The 20,676-nt window shown below is 36.2% G+C and overlaps 1 protein-coding gene across 1 annotated transcript in view; it reads right to left on the minus strand.

Moving 5' to 3' along the window:
• Nucleotides 1-247: 247 nt before the first annotated feature.
• The window catches only part of Csas (CMP-sialic acid synthase), a 59,845-nt gene continuing 39,416 nt past the window's right edge, over nt 248-20,676 (minus strand). Inside the window, exons 5-7 of the mRNA XM_081731236.1 lie at nt 11,037-11,175; nt 7,686-9,855; nt 248-6,691 (exon numbers count right to left, since the gene is read on the minus strand). Of these exons, the coding sequence (XP_081587362.1) occupies nt 9,843-9,855; nt 11,037-11,175 (152 nt within the window). The 3' untranslated portion in view covers nt 248-6,691; nt 7,686-9,842. The remainder of the gene's footprint in view (nt 6,692-7,685; nt 9,856-11,036; nt 11,176-20,676) is intronic.

A 20,676-nucleotide genomic window follows, 5' to 3' on the forward strand; every position in this document is an offset into this window, starting at 1 on the left:
GTTGAACTAAAGCATTTTCATATATTGGCCTTCTATTTGTACTTTCAGGAGCGATGGTAAATGTTCAGCTCTCGTCAAGGGTTACATCTCTGCATTCGGTTGTTTATTCAATGTAATAGAAAAGATTCATGAACTTGATTGACTTTCAATTTCAGAAGATAACTAGTAACCTGAGCTTTATCTGCTCTAACAGCAAACGGAAGGAAGTACGTAAAACAAACAAATAAAAAGAATGTAAAATAAAAGTAATTTATTCTTTCAGAAATAAAAAGTACAACAAATAACACAAATAATTTTTAAAAAATATCTAAATAACAAACAGTAGAAATAAATAAATAAATAAATAACAATGCACAGAGATCATGAAAAACACAATAAGGAAACATTTATTACAAAAGTTGAACTAATTATACAAATATTTAGTTTGATTTGATATTAAAATGGAAGCATGTCAGATGAGTCGTGGATGGACTGCCTATAGCAAATATCTTATTCTACTGGATATGCTATATGCTTCCATTTTTGAACTATTTCAAATAAAAATAAAGTACTTAACGTTGCTGTTAGTGCTTTTAATACTTGTGTGTTCTTTCTTCAAAGATTTATTTTTAGTGATCCCTAATCTCAACCCTCGAAAATCACTTTCTATCCGAAAATTGAGGATCGCGATAAACGAGTATTTTGTCAACCTCTAAAGATCGATGCTATACCATAATTACGCCACTTATTAAGTTGAAATTGGTAACGTAGTATATATCCTCAAGATTATTATTATGGCATTAGCAAAATGACCGTACACAGTATGGTTACTGATATAAGCCTAAAATTACCGTTAACTCGTAACTTTAAATTTTGTTTCCCTATAATATTGTTCAAAGATGAGACATACGCTTATTCATCGATAGGTTACACCAAGCTGAACAAAATCAAATGTTTGAGGGTAAATTCTCATGTTTAGCTTTGGAGAAAAAAATATATGGCACTAAAAAAATTGTCGTTCATTGCCAATAATACTTTGTTTATTCTGGTGGAAGAGATTATTAATTTACGTGCTGTATACGTAAAATACACTGTTAAGTAGTATAGTGTACCTACAAGCTTTTTCACGAAACTTTGCAGCCCTTGTAAATAATGCAGACTGCAGTGTGTAAATGTTGCCAACTAATAGACTAAAAAGTTTATAGAAAACCTCGAGCTAACAAATTAAGAAACACTAAAGAGCAGGAGATCGAAAATAAAATGGCATGGGCTTCCGATAGATTACCAAGATGCATTTTCTCTCTCCTGAATCTTTGAAATAGCATATAAACACGGACACAGAACATGAGGAAGCAAGACCACCCGCAGCGAGAGGAGGAGGAAAGGGGAATGTTGCCTCTCTGGGTTTTAAAAGGTTTCTTGAAGGGCATGTCAAGACATACTAATTTGCTTACTTAAATGTTATAACACATATTCATATTAAATACTATAGTATTATAGATTGTATACTGTAGTTAATACGGATACGCGCGTAAATAACTGTTGTTGTACATGATGTAGTATGTCCACTCGTGCATCAAAATGTTGTGAATTCGCGATTGAGTTTGTGTGTCGGTCTTTTGTCCCTCCTTGGAATCAGTCTTTTGCCCCCTTAGAAAAAATTCTATGGACGTCCATGCCTGGAAGCCGGGCACAATAATCTCTTAAATTTTCCCTGTCCCTGCAAATCATGACTAATCGTGGTTGACCATAAATCTTCGTCCTCTGTATATCAGAGAGTTTGCATTAATGGTTCAAAATATTTAGTCTACCACTACTAAAGTTTATTTAGCCTGTCCATAGCGTCAAGGGATAACATAGAAAATTAGAATCAGAGCTATTGGATCTTACTATGTTCCTCTAGTCTCTGCTGTCTTACTATGTTTATTAGCTTGACCAGCAGATCTACTAAAAACAAATGCTCTTTTACTCTCGTCCCCTTCAAGACTGTGTTTTGGATCACTACATGACTCTAATAGAGGTGAGAGAACGTATGGTTCAAACAATTGTTCATTAAAAAAAAAAAAGTTTATTTACTGAATAGATTAAATTCTATCCCTTGAAGATTTTTTCAGATATTTTGATAATCCTTAGACCAGACAATCATTCTTGCGACCCTTAAAATGTTCATTTAAAGCTGATCGTTTCTTTTAATCGATATGCGAATTATAACATACAGAATTCACATCAGACATTACGCTACTTCGAATCGGCGAAATAGCTTTTATATTTTTTTCTAACTTATTTTTAAAATAATACAACTTTTTAAATTTAATGAAAGGCCCTCCAATGATATAACGCATTTAATGTATTAAATAGAAATATAGTACAAGTGCTCAGTTTTTCTTTTGGGTGACGAAATGAACACTGCAGCCCAGTTCTTTGAAACTGATTAAACAATCGAACTACGATTCTTGAAAAAAACATAATCAGAAGTGAGCAACACTTACAATGAGCCGAACGACCATTATTCTTCCATAAGAAAATAGTCCACAATAGATTCCACTTGTTCTACCTAGGTAGCAATTATTGTATTTTTAAAATACACTAAGAACATTTTAGATTCAATTAAAAGCACATCTCTATATGTCGATTGACATCTTAAATAAAAATATTAAATTTAACAGAAAACAGTTACACCCACTGACAAATACGCATAGCGCGCGCTATATTTGAAGATGGCCATTCATGCAGGCAGGTTACCAGTGTCTTCAAGTTGTTAAAGAAAACATGAACAAGTTAAACCCTTAAGTGCAGGGGAAAAACAAATAGTTAAATGTATTTAGTAGTTTTTTGTGAGTGGTATCCAGACAAATCTGTGAAAGAAATAATAAATTTGGTTTCGAATGTTTCTGGTGTATCTAAAAGTGTCTTCAATATTATGAAAGAAAAGTGTGTTAGTGGTAATTTCATCTGTAATTATAGTATAACAATATTAACAATCTGTGCTTCGTCGCCTTTGGAAGAAGGCAGAACTAGTATCGGCTATTTTGCCTAATGTGAGGGTGTTGTGTGTTTGGGTGGAAAATAAAAAAGATTGTTCACGTTTTAACAGTGAAAGAGAACATGCACATGCAGAAGCAGAAATATTGCGGGAAACAGACGAAGCATTTTCTCCTGCACCAATCGCTGAATACTCGTGCGCGTAGTGATACAAATCGAGTTATGCGGTTTGAATTTGAAGGGTGCAAAGGTATATGAAAAAGCTTTTAGTGTTACTTGTCTTCTCCAAATGGCAACACAGATACTACTAACAGTGATGCACATAATTCCAACACTGATGTCTATGCGACTTATAATTGCCTCTACATAAAATATTATCAATAAAAACAGGGTGTTTCCGTGTCCTGGGTAAGATTTTGGGAGATAATAGATAAAGACGAAAGAAGCACTTTGAGATACGGAATTACTGACCGGAAATGCGTCGGTTCTTGATATAGCACACCAAAACTTGAGAAAAAAATACAAAAATGGCCATAACTGAAGAACAAATTGTCAAATCAAGATTTGGTTAAAGGAATTATTATATTACTAGAGCTGTAGGTTCCGTTAATGTAAAAGTGGATGGAAAGGACGGGTGGAACAAGGGCAGCCTCACAGGAAAGTAAGATATTCTGGTTGTCTTATACAAAAGTATGATGGGAAGGCATGCACCATAACCACTGTAATTCTTTCAAGTAGAAGCATGTACAATATCGTGAAAAAAAAAAAAAAAAAAAAGATAGAAAATATGGAGCTGAAACAGAATAAAAGTACTGAAGGCACAGTGACCTTGGGTAGGACATTCGTGGATCACGGACAATGACAGAAAAAGTTTACATTCGAAACTTTTAGTATGATCTCATTTAAGCACCACATCATGCAAATTGTGAAAAAAGTTATAAAGAATGTACAAATGGTAATGTGAATATATATTTGCTTAAGAACTCTTTTCAACACCACAAATTTAAGGACTCAAAAGTTATTGTTGCCACACTGCAGCGTTGTTTATCATCTACAGCCATACTTACTTAAAAATAAATGAATAACGATACGTACATTAAGTGGACAGAAATCTATCACACGAACATATGACGCAACAATTTCTAGATAATATATGATTGGCTAAAAGCGTGAGTGGTGCAACACTGTGATTATATTCATTGTTTACAACTTTTCTCTCCTTGATTTGTAAAGAGTTCAAATTTCAAGAAACTTAATACAAAATTTAAAATTACAAACCTCTTGTAAATTAAATAGTAGTTAGAATAGTAAAGGAAAATTAAAAATGCTGGATTTTGGGTACAATTTAAGTGGAAAAAATAAAGAATAAAACTCCACTCTTCAATCTTTCATTGGTTGTTTCTCGGTATAGTCCGCTTCATCTGAAGTGGCTACACACTAAAGAAAGAATAAAAATTCTGCCAGTTTATAATGTATGAGATCTTATTTGCAGATGTTCTTTTGATATGAATTTCAGTGCGTAGTTTGTTTAAATACGTTTTAGAATCAAGTTATTGAAATTTTGAAGTGACGATTACTTAAGTCAAAATCTTAAGTTCGCAGATTCAGGCAGATAGTAGTAACACCACGAAATGTACAATTATCCATGGCGTGTAGTAGCTTCTGTTATTAAGTTAAATGGAGTTTGTGCTTAATGAAAAACGAGTATATACATTTTCCCCAAAATCTTCCCCTCGGTTACGCTACATGTTTAACGTATATGTATTTAACATAATAATTTTGATATATTTATCAGTATATATAATCCTTTCATAAACATCTGGTAATGGTCATCTCTTGAATACTCATTTTCATAAAAAGAAGAGAACGGAAAATAAAATTACTTTCTATCTCCTTTTTGTTGTTTCTGATACATCACGCTTTGTCTCAGAGTGGTAGGCGGTCTATTTTTTATATACATATGGATTCACTTATATTCTTATTGTTGCCTGTCTATGAATTATTGCGGAAACCATTTTTAATATCTTTACTTTAATGTATGTTAATTTTGAACATAATAACTTCATTTGTATGTTATATTAGAATGCTAGTATCAAATTGCACTGGTCGGCAAAATGAAACATTTTTTGCTCCCACGAACGAAGATAGGTGATTCCTATAGGTTTCGAGCTCCTGAGTTCGAATCCGTAACCCGTTTTTCTTCAGGATGTACTAGTTTTCAGGGAGGAGGAGGGGTGTTTCAATATCCTCCCAAAAATGCTATTCTCCACCCATAATAATTTGCACGTCATAATTTAAATATCAATATAAATTATGCAGATAAAATTGCATAAAAAATCAAAGTTTAACCCTTACGTGTCACTTGGTTTTCTTACTCCTCTTGTAATTACTACAGAGTGTCTCGCGTGTCACATTCCAACAGAAGTCTGCCAACATATTCACACTCCATTTACCACTGTAGCGCCTCTCCATGGTAGCTATTTGCTGGTGAAACCTTTCCCCGTGTTCGTCAGAGACCTCCCCCAAGCTGTACATTTCAGGGAAGAAAAGCAGGTGTGTAGGAAGTGTAGCTTTAGGGACATATTACATCCCATGTTACGAAATGAAGTAATTAACCTGCCCACAATGTCTGGTGACTTATGATACCTTAGAAAGTTACTGCACACTTCTCAAAAGGCCTCCCAAGCCTCACTTTCCACTTCATTAAGCTTAGAGAAAAATGTAGTATCCTTAAAAACGTCTCTGATTTGAGGTCCTGTAAAAACACCTTCTTTCACCTTGGCCTCGCTGAGTCTTGGGATAGTTTTTTTCTGAGATGATTAAATGCTTCACCATCCCGGTTCAGGGCCTTGACGAAGACCTTCATGAGCCCTAATTTGATATGAAGGGGTATTGACTGCATTACATACATAGTGAGCCTATTCCATTAAAATACTTAAAGCAGGCCTTCTACTGTAGTTATGCAATAAGTGTGAATGTCAAACTTAGGAAGGAGAAAGGGAAGGAAGGAAGCAGCCTGGACCTATAAATTAGGTACCACCCCGGCATTTGCCTGGAGTGAAAGAGGGAAACCTCATTCAGGGTGGCTGGCCAGAAAGAGCGTGTTACACTATTTCGACCGAGTGCCCCCACAGGGAATCGAACCTGGGACCGCTCGCACCGAAGGCGAGAGTGTTAGCGACTACGCTGAAAACTTTTATTGGTAGTTCTTTATTGGACTTAAGGAAGAGAAGAGTTTGGCAAACGTAATACGAAAGATAACACATTATAATATTCATAAATATGTAATTATTAACTTTTTTTAAAAAATACAAAAATTAATATGTTTTAATTAACATTAAGAAAATTATTAACAATTCGTCTGATTCCTTCATTTCCTAGCTTTCTTATATAATACAAAAATTAGATCAACATTAGATCAGAAGTACAAGAATCGTGAACAAGCGAAAAATCAATCCATGACGAGGTTAGGCAACAAATGCCACAAACGCATTAAACTATTTAATTTAAATGAATAAATAAGATAGAGATAGAAAATATACAGATAAATGAGGTGAGATAAAGATAGAAGTAGGAAATGTATGTATATATATATATATATATATATATATCTTGATTCGCGCTTAGTTTTCAGTGCCTAGCTTACTTTATATGTCGTAGATTGTGATTTTTACTAAGTACCTCGCGCCCAAACGTTCTGTCCCGCTTCAGGAACGGTGACAATGGCCTACTTTGTCCCTTGAAAATCACTTCCCCACATATGTAGCAGAATTAATCTGTCGAATTGTTGCAAGTTCTCGGCATGTTCGTTTAACGCAAACGTCAATATTTCACGCAGAAATATTTTTCACCTACGGTATACACAGACACAGCGTAACACCACCTTCTAACACGAAGATCAACTCGAAACTGAAATATTTGTTTCACGCGACAACGTGGTGTATGTCTTGGCGCTTTTTTTTTCAACAATCTGTCTGTCGTCTAGACAAAAGGGAGCCGACGAATGATCGCAAGTTGATTACGAAACCTTTCTCCGTCAATAATGCCTAGGTTTTAGTGTATGCAGTGTGGAACGACAATAAATCTTTGCAACCCAAGGGGAGGGGGTACGTTTCCGGGGGGTCGTGAGGTAGAGAAAAGAATGTTCCTGGGATATAGCCTAGTAACAGTTCTTGGATTAAGATAAAAATTCAGAATTATGTACTCAAAACACGGAAAACACATATTAAATACGAAAATAAGATTTTTCTTTTAATTATGGAAACAGCACTCCGCAGAAAAAAAAAACTTACGTGCTGGAACTTTCTCGATGAGATATTCGTAATTAGCTTCTCGAAATCTATCCGGTACACCCTTTCACCCTCGTGGGAGGATTTTCATGCCGACCAGTGTTGTTCGAAGAAAAAATCTTTTCAGTTTTACGTCCCACGGTTATACCGGTTAGGCTAAAGGAGACGGTGATTATGAGAAATGAATGAAATGGTGGAATGAAGAAAGTGGGAGGAAACGGGAGAACTCCGAGAAAACCCACGAGCACGGTGTTTGTCCACCACAAAGTCCACACGGCGCAAGCTGGGATCGAACCAGGGACCCCACGCACCGGACGTGAACGCTCTACCACTGAGCCACCGCGCCCCCTTGTTCGAAGAATGGTGAATTAGGCGTAATATAATATCGAATTTCTGTTCGTGTATTGAAACTCATAATGAGAACATAGCAACCACCTGTAACCCAGCTTCCGATTTCTTTTTCTTCTACTAAACCTTCTTTCCAGTTAGCTGGAGTCGGCGTTTCGAATCGCTGTTCTCCACCTGTTTCTATCGTGCGTCTTATCCACTGTGACACCACACTATACTACTGTATATCTTCTTCACATAATCTCTCAACTTTTTTTTTCTCGGCCTCGCGCTTGTTTCTCATTTAGTTCTATAGCATCCACTTGATGAGCTACGTATTCCGAAGATCTTTTTCTTACATGCCCACCCCATCTCATTCTACTTTCTTGTAGCTTTTCCACTACTGGTCTCACCCTTACTGTCCCTCAGATCACTTCATTCTTAATTCTGTCCTTCCGCGTCACTCCACACATCCACCGCAGCATTCTCTCTCTTCCTCGTCGTCCAACATTTTGCTCCGTATAATATGGCACGTGTCACTACTGTTTTGTATACTCTTCCTTTAAGACGTACTGGTACCCCACGGTCACACAATACTCCTGCTGCTTCTCTCCATTTTGTCCATCCGCTGCTAATTTTGTTTGCATCGTCTTCTATTCCTCATTTTCCGGCACTATTGATCCCAAGTACTTGAATTCCTTCCTCATTACCACCTCTTCTTCGTCAAGTCGTATTCTTGTGTTGTCGATTAAATTTTTCCTGAAAGGACAATGCAAATATTCTGTTTTACTAATTCTAAGCCCTTTGTCCTTCAATGCTCCTCTCCAGGTACCTAATTTCTCTTGTAGAGTTGCCTTGGTCTCACTCACCAACACCATGTCGTCTGTAAAGGGCATATTCCAAGGTGCTAACTCTTGGATATCTTTTGAAAGTCGTCCATCACAACCGCAAAAAGGTATAGGCTAAGACTAAATTCCTGTTAAAGTCCAAGTTTAATCGTGAACTCTTCTGTTATTCCACACACGCTTTTCATTTCTGTCCTACATCCATCATACGTATCTTGAATTATACAGATGTATGAGTTCGGAAGACACTTATTTTTCAATGTCCACCAAATAAGATCTCGTGGCATTCTATCATATGCTTTCTCTATGTCGATGAAAGCCATATGAAGGTCCTTCTGGTATTCTCTGTATTTTTCCATTAGCATCCTAAATGCAAATATTGCATTTGTTGTCGACCGTATTGGGATGAAACCAAATTGGTTCTCTGTTATTTCGGTCTCTTCCTTCAATCTTGCTACCATCACTCTCTCTCAGAACTTCACTGCATGGATCATAAGTTTTATTCCCATGTAGTTGCCCCATTCTTGTATATCTCCTTTGGTTTTAAAAATCGGTACAACGCATCTGCTTCTCCTTTAGAAATATATTCCCTGTTTCCAATAACCTGTTAAAAAAGTCGAGTAAACCACTGCACGCCTTCCTTACCTAAACTCTTCCATGCTTTGATAGGAATATTATCCACTCCTGGAACTTTACTACTTTTCATCTTTTTCATGGTATATTCTACATCTATCATGGTCACATACCGAACCGTCTCTGATTCATGGTAGACTTTCGCAAGTTTTTCTTGGGTCTTCTTCATTGAGAAGTTTCTAGAAATACTCCTTCCAACTCTTCATTATCTTCTCTTCACCTGTCAGAACCTCGTTATTTCAATCCTTGAAGCAGCCATTATGCGAAATATTTTCCTTTTGCCCCTCTCTTACCTTCGAGAGCTTGTAAATATTTTTTCTTCAGGTTGTTGTACAACTCATCATAGGCTTTGACTTTTGCTGCACTAGCTGCCCTTTTGGTGTTCTTCTTCGTTTCCTTGCAACCCTTGAGGTCTTGCTGATTGCCAGAGTTCTGCCATTTTTTGCGTCGTTCCTTCTCTTTCACAACTGCTCGAACATTTTTATTTCACCACCACGTTTCCTTATCAATGAGAGCTCTTCCATTTGTTTATTACACAGCTTTTCTTGTTGTTTCCCTGAGTGCTACTGATACTCTGGTCCACTCCTTTTCCACGTGCATCTCTTCTCCCTTTATTTGCAGTACCTGTGATGGGTAATTTCCTTCCGAATTCTTTCAGCACTTGCCCCATCTAGTTTCCATCACTTCGTTCGAACAGGAATATTTTGTCGTTTCCTTTCTAGTTTTTCCTTCGTGCAGATATCGACTACTACGATGCGGTGTAGCTCCATTAGATTCTCATCTGGTATTACTTTGCAGTCCTTAAATATTCATGTATGTTATGGAAAATAACGAAAATATTAAAAAACGCTACAGTGCATAGAAAATTGAAATTTTAGATAAAAAAAAATGTCACATAAATGCGCACTGAAAATTAAAAATCACTATAAAAATGGACAATTATGAAAATAAAGACTTCGTAGGGAAGGGATACAGTAACCTAATTAATCTTCAGTCCTATGCTGGTACTATATTCTGTAAGTTAATTTCGTTCTACATGTTCATCTTGTAAATGTCATGAAGTTCACCGGCTACATTGTTTCAGATATAAGAAGCTAGGGCTCCTCCTTGAAGACATCATCCCGGTATTTACCTGTGTGACTACGGAAATCTGTAAGTGACCCTCGTCAAGATGGTCCTTCTATCTATAGCTTAGAACTTTCAAGAGATCACGTGATTTAATGGTAGATGCTCAATAGGTCTGTCTGGTACTCACAACGGAGTGGATTTGTCTTTCATATTAATTTATGAGATCAACAGTATCTGGACGCTGGTTCATATAAGTGAACTGAATGATGATGACGTAGTTGTCTCTTTAATCAATACAAAAGCAAACAGGAAGGAATTTGCTATTCATTGAGAACAAATAACTAAATACGCCAGCAGAAAAGTGCTTTTTAACGGGGTGTTGCAAGTGTGAAAAACTAGTACGGAAAATATTACTTTTTTTTAAAGTCTAGTTTGAACACTTTCAAATTTAATGTACATAACTATGAAGGGGCTCAATAAAGAGAACTGAAAATACAAGTTACCTAGTTGGTCTTTGCAATAATATAGACTAAAATTGTCAGTATAAAAATGTGATGTGTCCATACAATAAGATAACTATCGCAACTGTAATCAGTAAGCTTGAAAAGTTTGCCGGAAATACACGCAATATCATAAATGTCCGTAAAGAAATGTACGGAATGGTTTTTCATCTTTGATTACCAATTCGCGAAAAGCAAATGCATGTCTTTTAAGAAATCCGTTCAGCAGTAGACAGTTTAACAATAGATACTGTATGTTTGATAATTTTGATTAACTGAGTTAGAGAAATAAAAACTTTATCTGAAATACGTAACTTTTTCCAAATTGACAAACTACATAATACTGAACAAGTTTAGTTAATAAACTCTCGAGCGAGTTTCATTAAATATAAATAAAATGAAATTAAATATACCGTCCTCCTTGAAGCAGGCCCTCCTGAAGAAGGTGAGTTTTGAAGAAATAAAACATCCCATTCTCAACCAATTCTCCATTCCAATCTTGGCGTCTAGGCCTTTTAGCAGGTGAAAAGTTGAGAGGCAGTATTTCATTATCTGGAAGAAAAAAGTAGAATGTATAAATACTTTGCTGTGCAAGTGGTTAGAAAAAGAAAAGAAAAACTACACTTCGACAGATTAATAACGTTCTCCCAAGTTTTATTATAATGATGAATTAAACGACAGATTCTTTTGATAGTTCCTGCAAACATAGGGTTGCCAGACATTCCGGTTTTCAATGAAAGAATTGTCCCGAAAAAGGCTTTCGGGACGCCTGTTTGTCCCGGTTTTCGTTCTTCAGACTGAAAAAAATCAACTTGCAAGAATATGTCTCACTAAAAATGGAAGGTTTTTGGAAGATTTCTGTAGCTAAATAATTTTACTAAACAAACAAGGAGTTTGAAAATTACATCTATTCTTTCGTCGTATGGGGTTGTTTTGCTTTCAGAGAGAGAGAAAAAAAAAGATATTTTTAAAAATATTCAAGAAGAGCATATCTTATGGCAACAATTTCTCGAATATCACTTTCAATATAAATGAACGTCTTTTTCTCGGTAACGGGCTTTAACTACTAGTTATTTTATACTTTTTTTTTTTTTTTGCTAAATGCTAACATTATAGCATTATGGTAGTGTTTCTGACGCAGGTGCTGACGTAACAAAGAAAACAATATCTCTTTAATCATAAATGGTAGGGTGTGTTGTAACTGGCGCAATATTTAGGATCCGTTAAAAACAACAATTCGGAATAAGGAATGCCTACGTTATTTTTTCACATTCTTTATACATCTCTTGTGAGGCTTCATTTATGTTAACTGTGTATAAAATAAACTGGAAAATTGTCAGTAATAATGTGGAAAAGACGGGCACTTAATTAATTCTGACCAAATATGTAGGAACCCTCACCTTATATAAAGCCTGAGATTGGTGTTCCGGTTTTTCGTTTACAAAATCTGACAACCCTATGCAGCAGGGATATGACTTTTTAACTTTTTACAAAATTTTAATTTTCCTGATGTTGTATTTAATGAACTTTTGCCTATACGTTACTTCTCTGGTGTTATTTTCGTTCGGGGTTGGAAAAACGTCCCGCACCTAATTTATTGTCATATGCGAGGTAAGTGAAAAAAACGATATATGATAAGAATTTTTGATTCGCAAAACATGATAATAAAAAGAAGTCTGGCATCTAGGAAATGTTTAACAGACATTGGTATAATATAAATTGTGGTAATGTAATCTATTTATCGTATATTTACAACCAAAAGGGGCAGATCTTGGTCTGCACATCAACCCATCAGGCACGCAGAAATTCAAAGATTCCTATGTAAATAACACATTGTGTTTTGTTGTAAGTTATAAGTAAGCAACATAGATACAAGTTAACTAACTAACTAACTAACTCTATGGCCTATGGAACCCGGAGGTTCAGTGCTGCGTTCACAAAAGCTCTCCACTGACTTCTATCCTTAGCTAATTCCTTCCAGTTTCTACTTTGTATTCCTATCTCTGCGAGATCCATCTTAATATTGTCCTCCCATCTGCGCCTAGGTCTTCCTAATGGTCGTTTTCCTATGGGTCTACCAGTCAAGACTTTGAAAGCGTTTCTATTTTCTTCCATTCTAGCTACATGACCTGCCCACCTAAGCCTCCTAGACTTGACGACCCTAACAATGTTGGGTAAACCGTATAAACTATGTAGTTCCTCGTTATGAAGCTTCCACCATTCCCCATTCTCGTTCCTCTTGGGTCCGAATATTCTTCTCAGGATCCTGTTCTCAAATACTTTCAGTCTATGTTCTTCCCTCAGAGTAAGCGACCATGTTTCACAACCATACAGAACAACAGGCATGATTATCGTTTTATATATTTTAAGCTTCAAATTCCTCGACAGAATTCGCGACGACAAGAGATTTTGAACCGAATAGTAACACGAATTCCCTGCTTTTAGTCGACATTTAATTTCTTCGTGAATATGATTTTCATCTGTTAATATTGATCCTAAATATTTGAAAGTATCCACTTTATCAAAAGTATTATTTAATATTTTAACGCCTCCACAATTTGCCGTATTACGGTCCCGACGCACTTCCATGTATTTAGTTTTCTCTGCATTTACTTCTAAACCCATGTCCCTGCAAGCGTTTAATAAGATCTCTGCATTTATTTCTACTGTTCTCCTATCATCCCCTATTAAATTTACATCATCAGCATATGCCATAACCTGGTGAATGCCGTTCAACTCTAGGCCCTGGTTGCTATCTTTGATTTTCCTTATGGCGTATTCCAGCACAAAGTTAAATAATAATGGCGACAACGCATCTCCTTGTTTCAGGCCATTTTCGACGTGGAAGCTCGTGGACAAAAATTTTCCTACCCGGACTTTACTTTGGGATTCATTTAAACATATCTTAATTAATCTAATTAGCTTTCTCGGTATTCCAAGTTCTGTAAGAACGTTGTATAATGTTTCTCTCCTAACCGAGTCGTAAGCCTTTCTAAAATCAATAAATAGTTGATGTACCGGGGTATTGTATTCCCACTTCTTTTCGAGTATTTGGCGAATGGTAAATATTTGGTCGATAGTTGATCGATTTCGTCTAAATCCGCACTGATAATCTCCAATAATTTCATCTGCGTATGGGGTCAATCTTGCTAACAGAATATTTGAAAGGATTTTATAGGATGTTGACAGAAGAGAAATGCCTCGATAATTATTACAGTCAGTTTTGTCGCCTTTCTTGTGAATTGGAACAATGATTGATTCTTTCCACTCTTGTGGCAATTCTTCCTTGTTCCAGATAAGGAGAATGAGTTTGTGTATCTCGTTCCACAATTTTTCGCCTCCAGCTAAAATTAACTCAGCCGGAATTTCATCTACACCCGGAGATTTGTGTTTCTTCAATTTCTTTATAGCGGCTTCCACTTCTATTCGATTGGGGTCTGGAATATACGGTTCTGCGGTGTGTATCTCCCTTTCTCCACGCACATTAGTTTTTGGCTGCGTGTTCAGCAAATCGTCAAAGAAATCTTTCCATCTATTTAAGAGGCTATCCGTATCGGTGAGAACTGTTCCGTCAGATTTCTTTAATATATAAGCACGAGGTTGATAGCCTTTCTTAAATTCGCTGATCCCCTTATACATGTCCCGAGTGTTTTTATTTTTACTATTATCTTCAAGTTCCTTAATTTTAGCTTTCAAAAAATCCCGTTTCTTTGTTCTAAAAGTTTTGAAGGTTTCCCGCCTGATATCTGCGAAATTTTGTGTAGTTGTTTCATTCGGATTTTGTAGCCACCGTAATTTTGCCTGTTTTCTCTTCTCTGCTAGTTTAATGCATTCTTGGTCGAACCATGGTTTGTTCCTACGTATTTCCGCGTGTCCCAATTTTTCTATTGCTGAACTTTTAATGCTATCTCTAATTTCAATCCAAGTATCCTCAACACTAGTGCACTCCGAGTCTTCTAAAACCGCGAATCTATTCGAAACTTCAATCTGGTATTCCTCTCTTACCTGGCTCTCTTTTAATTTCTTTAAATTAAATCTCTCCGTTTTCGGACATTGAATATTACCTTTATTCAACGATAATCTCTCACGTATTATCGCTACTACCAGGTAGTGATCAGTGTCACAATCAGCCCCTCTAAACGACCGGACGTCAATTATGCTAGATTGTCTTCTTCTATCTGCTAAAACGTGATCTATTTGATTATGTGTTTTTCCGTCTGGTGATGTCCAAGTGTATTTATGAACGTCGCGATGTGGGAATTTTGTACTCTTCACGATTAGGTTTTTGGATGTTGCAAAGTTCACGAGTCTAACACCATTGTCATTACTTTTCTTATGCAAACTTTCGTTCCCTATAATCGGTTTGAAAATATCCTCTCGTCCTACCTTCGCATTGAAATCCCCTAATAGAATCTTCATATGGTATCGCGGGAGTTGGTCAAATATCTGTTCCACTTCTTTATAAAAACTATCTTTTATATCGTCACCCTTATCTTCAGTTGGAGCATGTACATTTAAAACAATAATATTACACCACCGTCCCTTAAGAGTAATAAAAGAAAGTCTGTCAGTAACAAATTCAACCCGTTTAATTGCTGGTAATATTCGTTTGTGAACGAAAAACCCTGTTCCTAACTGGTGATTTTTATTTCCTTCCCCGTAAAAGAACGTAAAATTTCCGGAATTCTCAGATCCATTTCCTTCCCACCTAACTTCCTGAACTCCTACTAAGTCCATCCTGTATTTCTCTAACTCACTCGTTACAGATTTTAACGCGCCTGCCCTATAAAGACTTCTAATATTCCATGTTCCAAATCTCATGTCCATTTTCTTTTGCTGATGTCGTGCCAAGTTATCAGTCCTTGTCCGAGGCTTTTGTGAATGTTTCTGAACAAGTACCTTTTTTTACAGGATGAGGGTGTTAGCCTTACCCAAACCCCCAAGCTGGAGGACCACTCCTAGTCGTCTGTCCGCGACTGCTTATTCAGTATATTCGCAGCTAACCTCTATATCTAGAGGCCTTCTCCTCGATCCGCAACCTGAGGACGCGCCATGCCGTGGTGACAGGAACCCACGTTACACGGACATAGATACAAGTTATTTTCCAAATTTTAATTTATACTATGCACATTAAACACTTTTGCAAATCAGTTTTATTGGTGTTACGATAATAGTAGGGTGATTTGCCGGTGATAAAACTTTAGTATTTTTTGCTTTTATACTTATTTGCAACAGTGCTTCCCTCAATTGTCTTTCTAATTGCGATCTCTTCTATTTTTAGATTAAAAATGTCATTCAAAACCAAAAGATCAAAATCAGCTGGAAAAAAAGTGGACACAGAACTTAGCGACATGTAGAAAACGCCGACCCAGCATACCAGAAATTAAAACGGACATAAGTGAAATGTGTAAAATACCTACAAACAGAGACATAGTTGGTAGATATTTGGGGTTGTGCGATGAACTGAAAGGGCAGTCGGATAGAATAAAGATAATCTCTTAAGAACTGTGTAGACTTTGGGGGAAGCTGAATTTTCCTTTGCTTACTATGCAGCAAATTTCAGCAAAAGTTGCCAAGCTGATACAGTTGTTCGTAAAATATAGAAAAAGGAGGAATGAGGTATTTGAAAAATCTCTCACTAGTGTCTTCGATATTACAAAAGAAAAAGGAAACTGGCTTTGCAGCGAAGACAAAGAATTGTATAGAAAACAACTTGAATCTGGTGGCACTACAGAGAAAGTTGCCTCTATATCAACGATCCATCCTTCAAAAAGGCGAAGCAGCTCAATTGATCCGTGTACAAGCCAAGTGGAACGTGTGAGTATCAGTGATACAGTGATGCTAAAGAAGGTAAGGTCAGCAGTGACTGAATTTTCAGAAGAACCTCCCCCTATGAAACGTAAGTATCAAGCAACAAAATCTACAGCCAAACTCGTGTCAAAACTGTCTCTGCCTACAAGAAAACCAGCGAAAGTTCTTCAGAACTTGGCTAAGAAGAAATAAATGTACCCACACCTTCACAATCGGGGATTTTGCATCGAGTGATCAAGGAAGCTGAAACAATGAAGAACCGGCTTAAAGAAATTTTCGGTGAACAGATATTCTGCTTGCATTTTGATGGGACGAGAATAGGAAGAAAAGATTATCAAGTGCAGAATTGTGAAAGAAGTCTCCGCCTTGGAGTTTTGGTTTGTGAAAGCAGATTCGCCGAGAACATCTATATCTTACTGCAAGCCTTGTTGGATGAGTATAATGCATGCAGGAGTATTAAAATGATCATTTCTGACATCACAGCATTGAATATAGGGCACAAAAGTGGTGTTGTTGTTAACTCCAGAGACATTTTAAACAAATGGGTTTCGATGAGACTCATTTTATAGGATGTCAGCACCATATTCTTGACCTGGTTCTGCGACACTGGATGGATTCAGAATTCCCAACAAAATCACGGTCATCCAGCTTCAACTATCAATTCATTGAAGATGTTTTGGTTCGGTATGAGGACTTACAAGAAAACTATTCTGGCACAGGAAAGGTACCACCACGTGAAAACCCAGGGTGGAGAAATGATTTCCGGTTTTTATTTGAACTTTGTGAAGGATATAATTTCTACCGGAAGGAGAACAATTGGCCTCAGTTGAACTGGCAGAAGCTACCTTCCCTCAACAATGGTAGGTGGAATTCACGTGCAATCTATGCATGGTTGCCTTTTTTCTCCTTCCAAAATGGAGAGATCAGCTGCAATGTACTTGCGACTTCATCCCAACTAGATGGACAGAGGTTTAATTTTCAATTTAGCACTATACAGAGGACACATACAATGAATTGCATCTGCTATCTCCGACCTAAAGTGTCCTAAAGCTTTAAAGTGTTTTTCCGCTCACTGGGTAAAAGAACGTTCTATGCTGGATGTGCCTCAAATATGGTGGCCGAGCGAGCTGGGAAAGTGATGCAAGAGCATCACAACACTTGCAAAAGTGACAAATATCTCAACAGCAAGTTCATTAACAGTAATTCACAAATATAAAACCATTTTACTAATGTACTGTATATAATATTCAGTGCCAAATGCAGACTGTGTAAGTAGACGAAGTTTCTTTTAATGCTAAAACAGCATCAATGTAGGTGCGGGAGCTTTTTTTACAATTAAACAAAATCAAAGACATTTTTGAGGTTTGCAGCCAAATGTTCACTGTTTGCCACCCCAGGCTTTTCAATTTGAAAAAAGTCATATACCTACTATGCAGTAGGGTGGTCCTTAGGTATATGGGAAAAAATAAATTTTCGAATTTCTTCCGCCGCACCCCCTATTTCTTTTCCTTTGGTAATAGAAACATCATACACAAAATTTCACAAAAATCCATCAACGTTAACCCGTGCCGCAAAGCAGTTGTTTTCTGTAAAAAGAAATCCATTTGAATTTCAATGGCACTTGATTTACTATTTGTCAATAAACGTATAATAATTATCACAAATGTAAATAGGACAATATAAAGCTTTCCTCTGTAATTCAGAATTGACTGAGTTTCAAATACAGTCGGTTGGTTATCAGGCAACAAGCTACAAGCATCATGATCATCGTCCATATATACAGTACTTATTTATGGTAATGCACAGTGTTATGAACCACTGTGGAAAAGATATTTGGATCTGTTTCTCATGTCACTTGCTTCGTTAGCAAAATTTACATGTGAGAAATCAATCAGCTAATAAATACAAGTAAAAAATTAATTGATAATGGCTGATATTCCAAAAAAAATGGAAAAAATATATATATTTGAATTGTAGATCGACTTAATGATAATTTAGTTTTTACGCAAGGTAGATTTTCCACATCCTGGAAACAAGTTTCTATAGTCTTTCACCACTTACAAAAGGAATTGTTTCTGTTCTTCATTTTTAGTTAGAACTGCATTGTGATTTTCCATTAACTTTACGCTCTTTCCGCAGTGTGATTTGTAACATGCAGCTTGTCAACTACTTTTTTCCCGAAAAGAAATTCATCATTTGTCGACCAACAAACCGGATCAAGATCTAGAAAACCTGTAGAAATCCGAAACCTTTCGAAGAACTTCTTGGTGTTTCCTATCACAAAATCAGCAATTTCTTTTTCTTCAATATCATCTATTTCATTAGCGCGCAGTTCAAATCGCTTCATCGTTTCATATGAACTGTCACTATGTTAAAATTTTTCTGCTATTTTGTGTTTTGTTCATTATTGATATTCTCGTCAAAAAATAAAAGTGCTCACACTCCTCTAAGAGGTACCAAAGATGTTAGGAAAACTTCAATAAAGCCACTCTCGAGACATCAGAGTTTATGAGTTTGTACGTTTGAAGGCTCTTCAAAAATTGTAAATCTTGATGTAGTGAACGAGATGCACTGGGACAAGAAAACCAAGTAAACCAAGCTTTTTAGAACAGGAAAAGTGCACACTTGACGCAGTCCTTCTTCTTCCCGCTCATTTAATTTAAACTGACTACTAAAGAAATATTTTTAAACATCATAAGGTTTTTCCCATCCACCTTGCCTGATGTACAGCTCCAGGGAAATGGAAAGAAATACATCCAGGAGGCTTACTTCTTAGAAAAATTACTGTAAGCTCCAAAAGTTCTCTGTAATCTCTGCATTTCCAAATTTTGAACAGTAAAAATTAGCTTATCTTTCTTCATATTGCAAAGAACTGAATTAACACTTCGATTAGAAATTCATGTAACAAAATTGTTGTGTTGAAATCTCGGCCACTCTTTCTGGAAACTTTTAAAAATTGTCACGTCTGGACCGGAAGAAACTAAAACACATTCTTCAAATACACACTTTAATATCAATTCAAAAATGTGATGCCTACACAGAAGATATAAAAGATCTTTTTCCAATTTTTGTTCAAGAAGAATACAAGGCCCATTGATACGTCCAGTATTAGAAGAAGTTATGTCCCAATGCCTCTGCTGTTGCGATTAATATGCGCATGGAGCTCTATCAGTCAATTTATAGTGATCAAAAGCCGCAACGAGTCATGGAGTAATTAAACGTACTTTCCCTCTTCTCGAAGATCCTGTTACTATCTCATCAGAATCTACTCCTTCCATTGGAATTGTATTTTCTGTGCTGTGGTGAATATCCTTGAACGGTATTCTTGCTTTAGACCAAAACACTTCTGTTTCACGAATTAGTAACCGAGCATTCTCTCTTAAAGGTAATTTCACATTCGTATCTTATAAAAGAATGTACCAAGTACTTGTCTGTTGGACAGTAACTTACAACCCAATATCTGTTCACTCATATTACCAACGAGGTAAATACCACTACGATAACTGATTTCACTAGACACCGAACATAATGATCACTTTGTTCATTTAATCACATGTAATGATACAAGACCCACAATGAAACTTCAATTCGCTAAAAATAACAATCATATCAAAAGATTTTAAACGCAAAACAGAAGAATTCAAATACATGTTACAAGTAGTCTAAAATTATTTTATTTGCAATAACAGTTGTAATTAAGAACAAAGGGGAGAACGATTTAGTTGTAAACGGTCATAAAAAGTAATTGTTTGACATTTATTTATTATTTCCAATTTAATTTTGTTCATAAATCTGCTCCAAATTACTTAAGAAATGGGATTAAATAGAATAATCTAAGTCTGTGCTTGTATTGCCATCTATTGAGCAACATAGGAAACTACTGTTTTCTAAATCTTATTCCTATAAAGATTAAAATGTCTTTGCGGCACCATTTATCGTTGTCACAACGAACTGAAATTTACAGATAACACTTTTCTCATTAAAAGGAAAAAGATTAAGGGGTGCGGTCTCAGATATACACAACTTGAGAAATAAGGACCACCCTACTATGCAGTCTATTCGGAAAGAATGCGTACAATACTAGATTAACTATTTCGCACTTAAGCCTCCGAAGGCTTAACAGTTTGGCCAAATTCGTATATGATAAACAAAATATAGCACTTTCCTTTGTATCATAAATGCAAGAATTTCAGTGCAGGATCATTAAAGGACATTAATCAGCAGTTGAAAAACCGCACAAAT

The sequence above is a fragment of the Thermobia domestica genome, chromosome 11, assembly GCF_964235325.1.
Source record: "Thermobia domestica chromosome 11, izTheDome1.hap1.1, whole genome shotgun sequence".
Taxonomy (NCBI): domain Eukaryota; kingdom Metazoa; phylum Arthropoda; class Insecta; order Zygentoma; family Lepismatidae; genus Thermobia; species Thermobia domestica.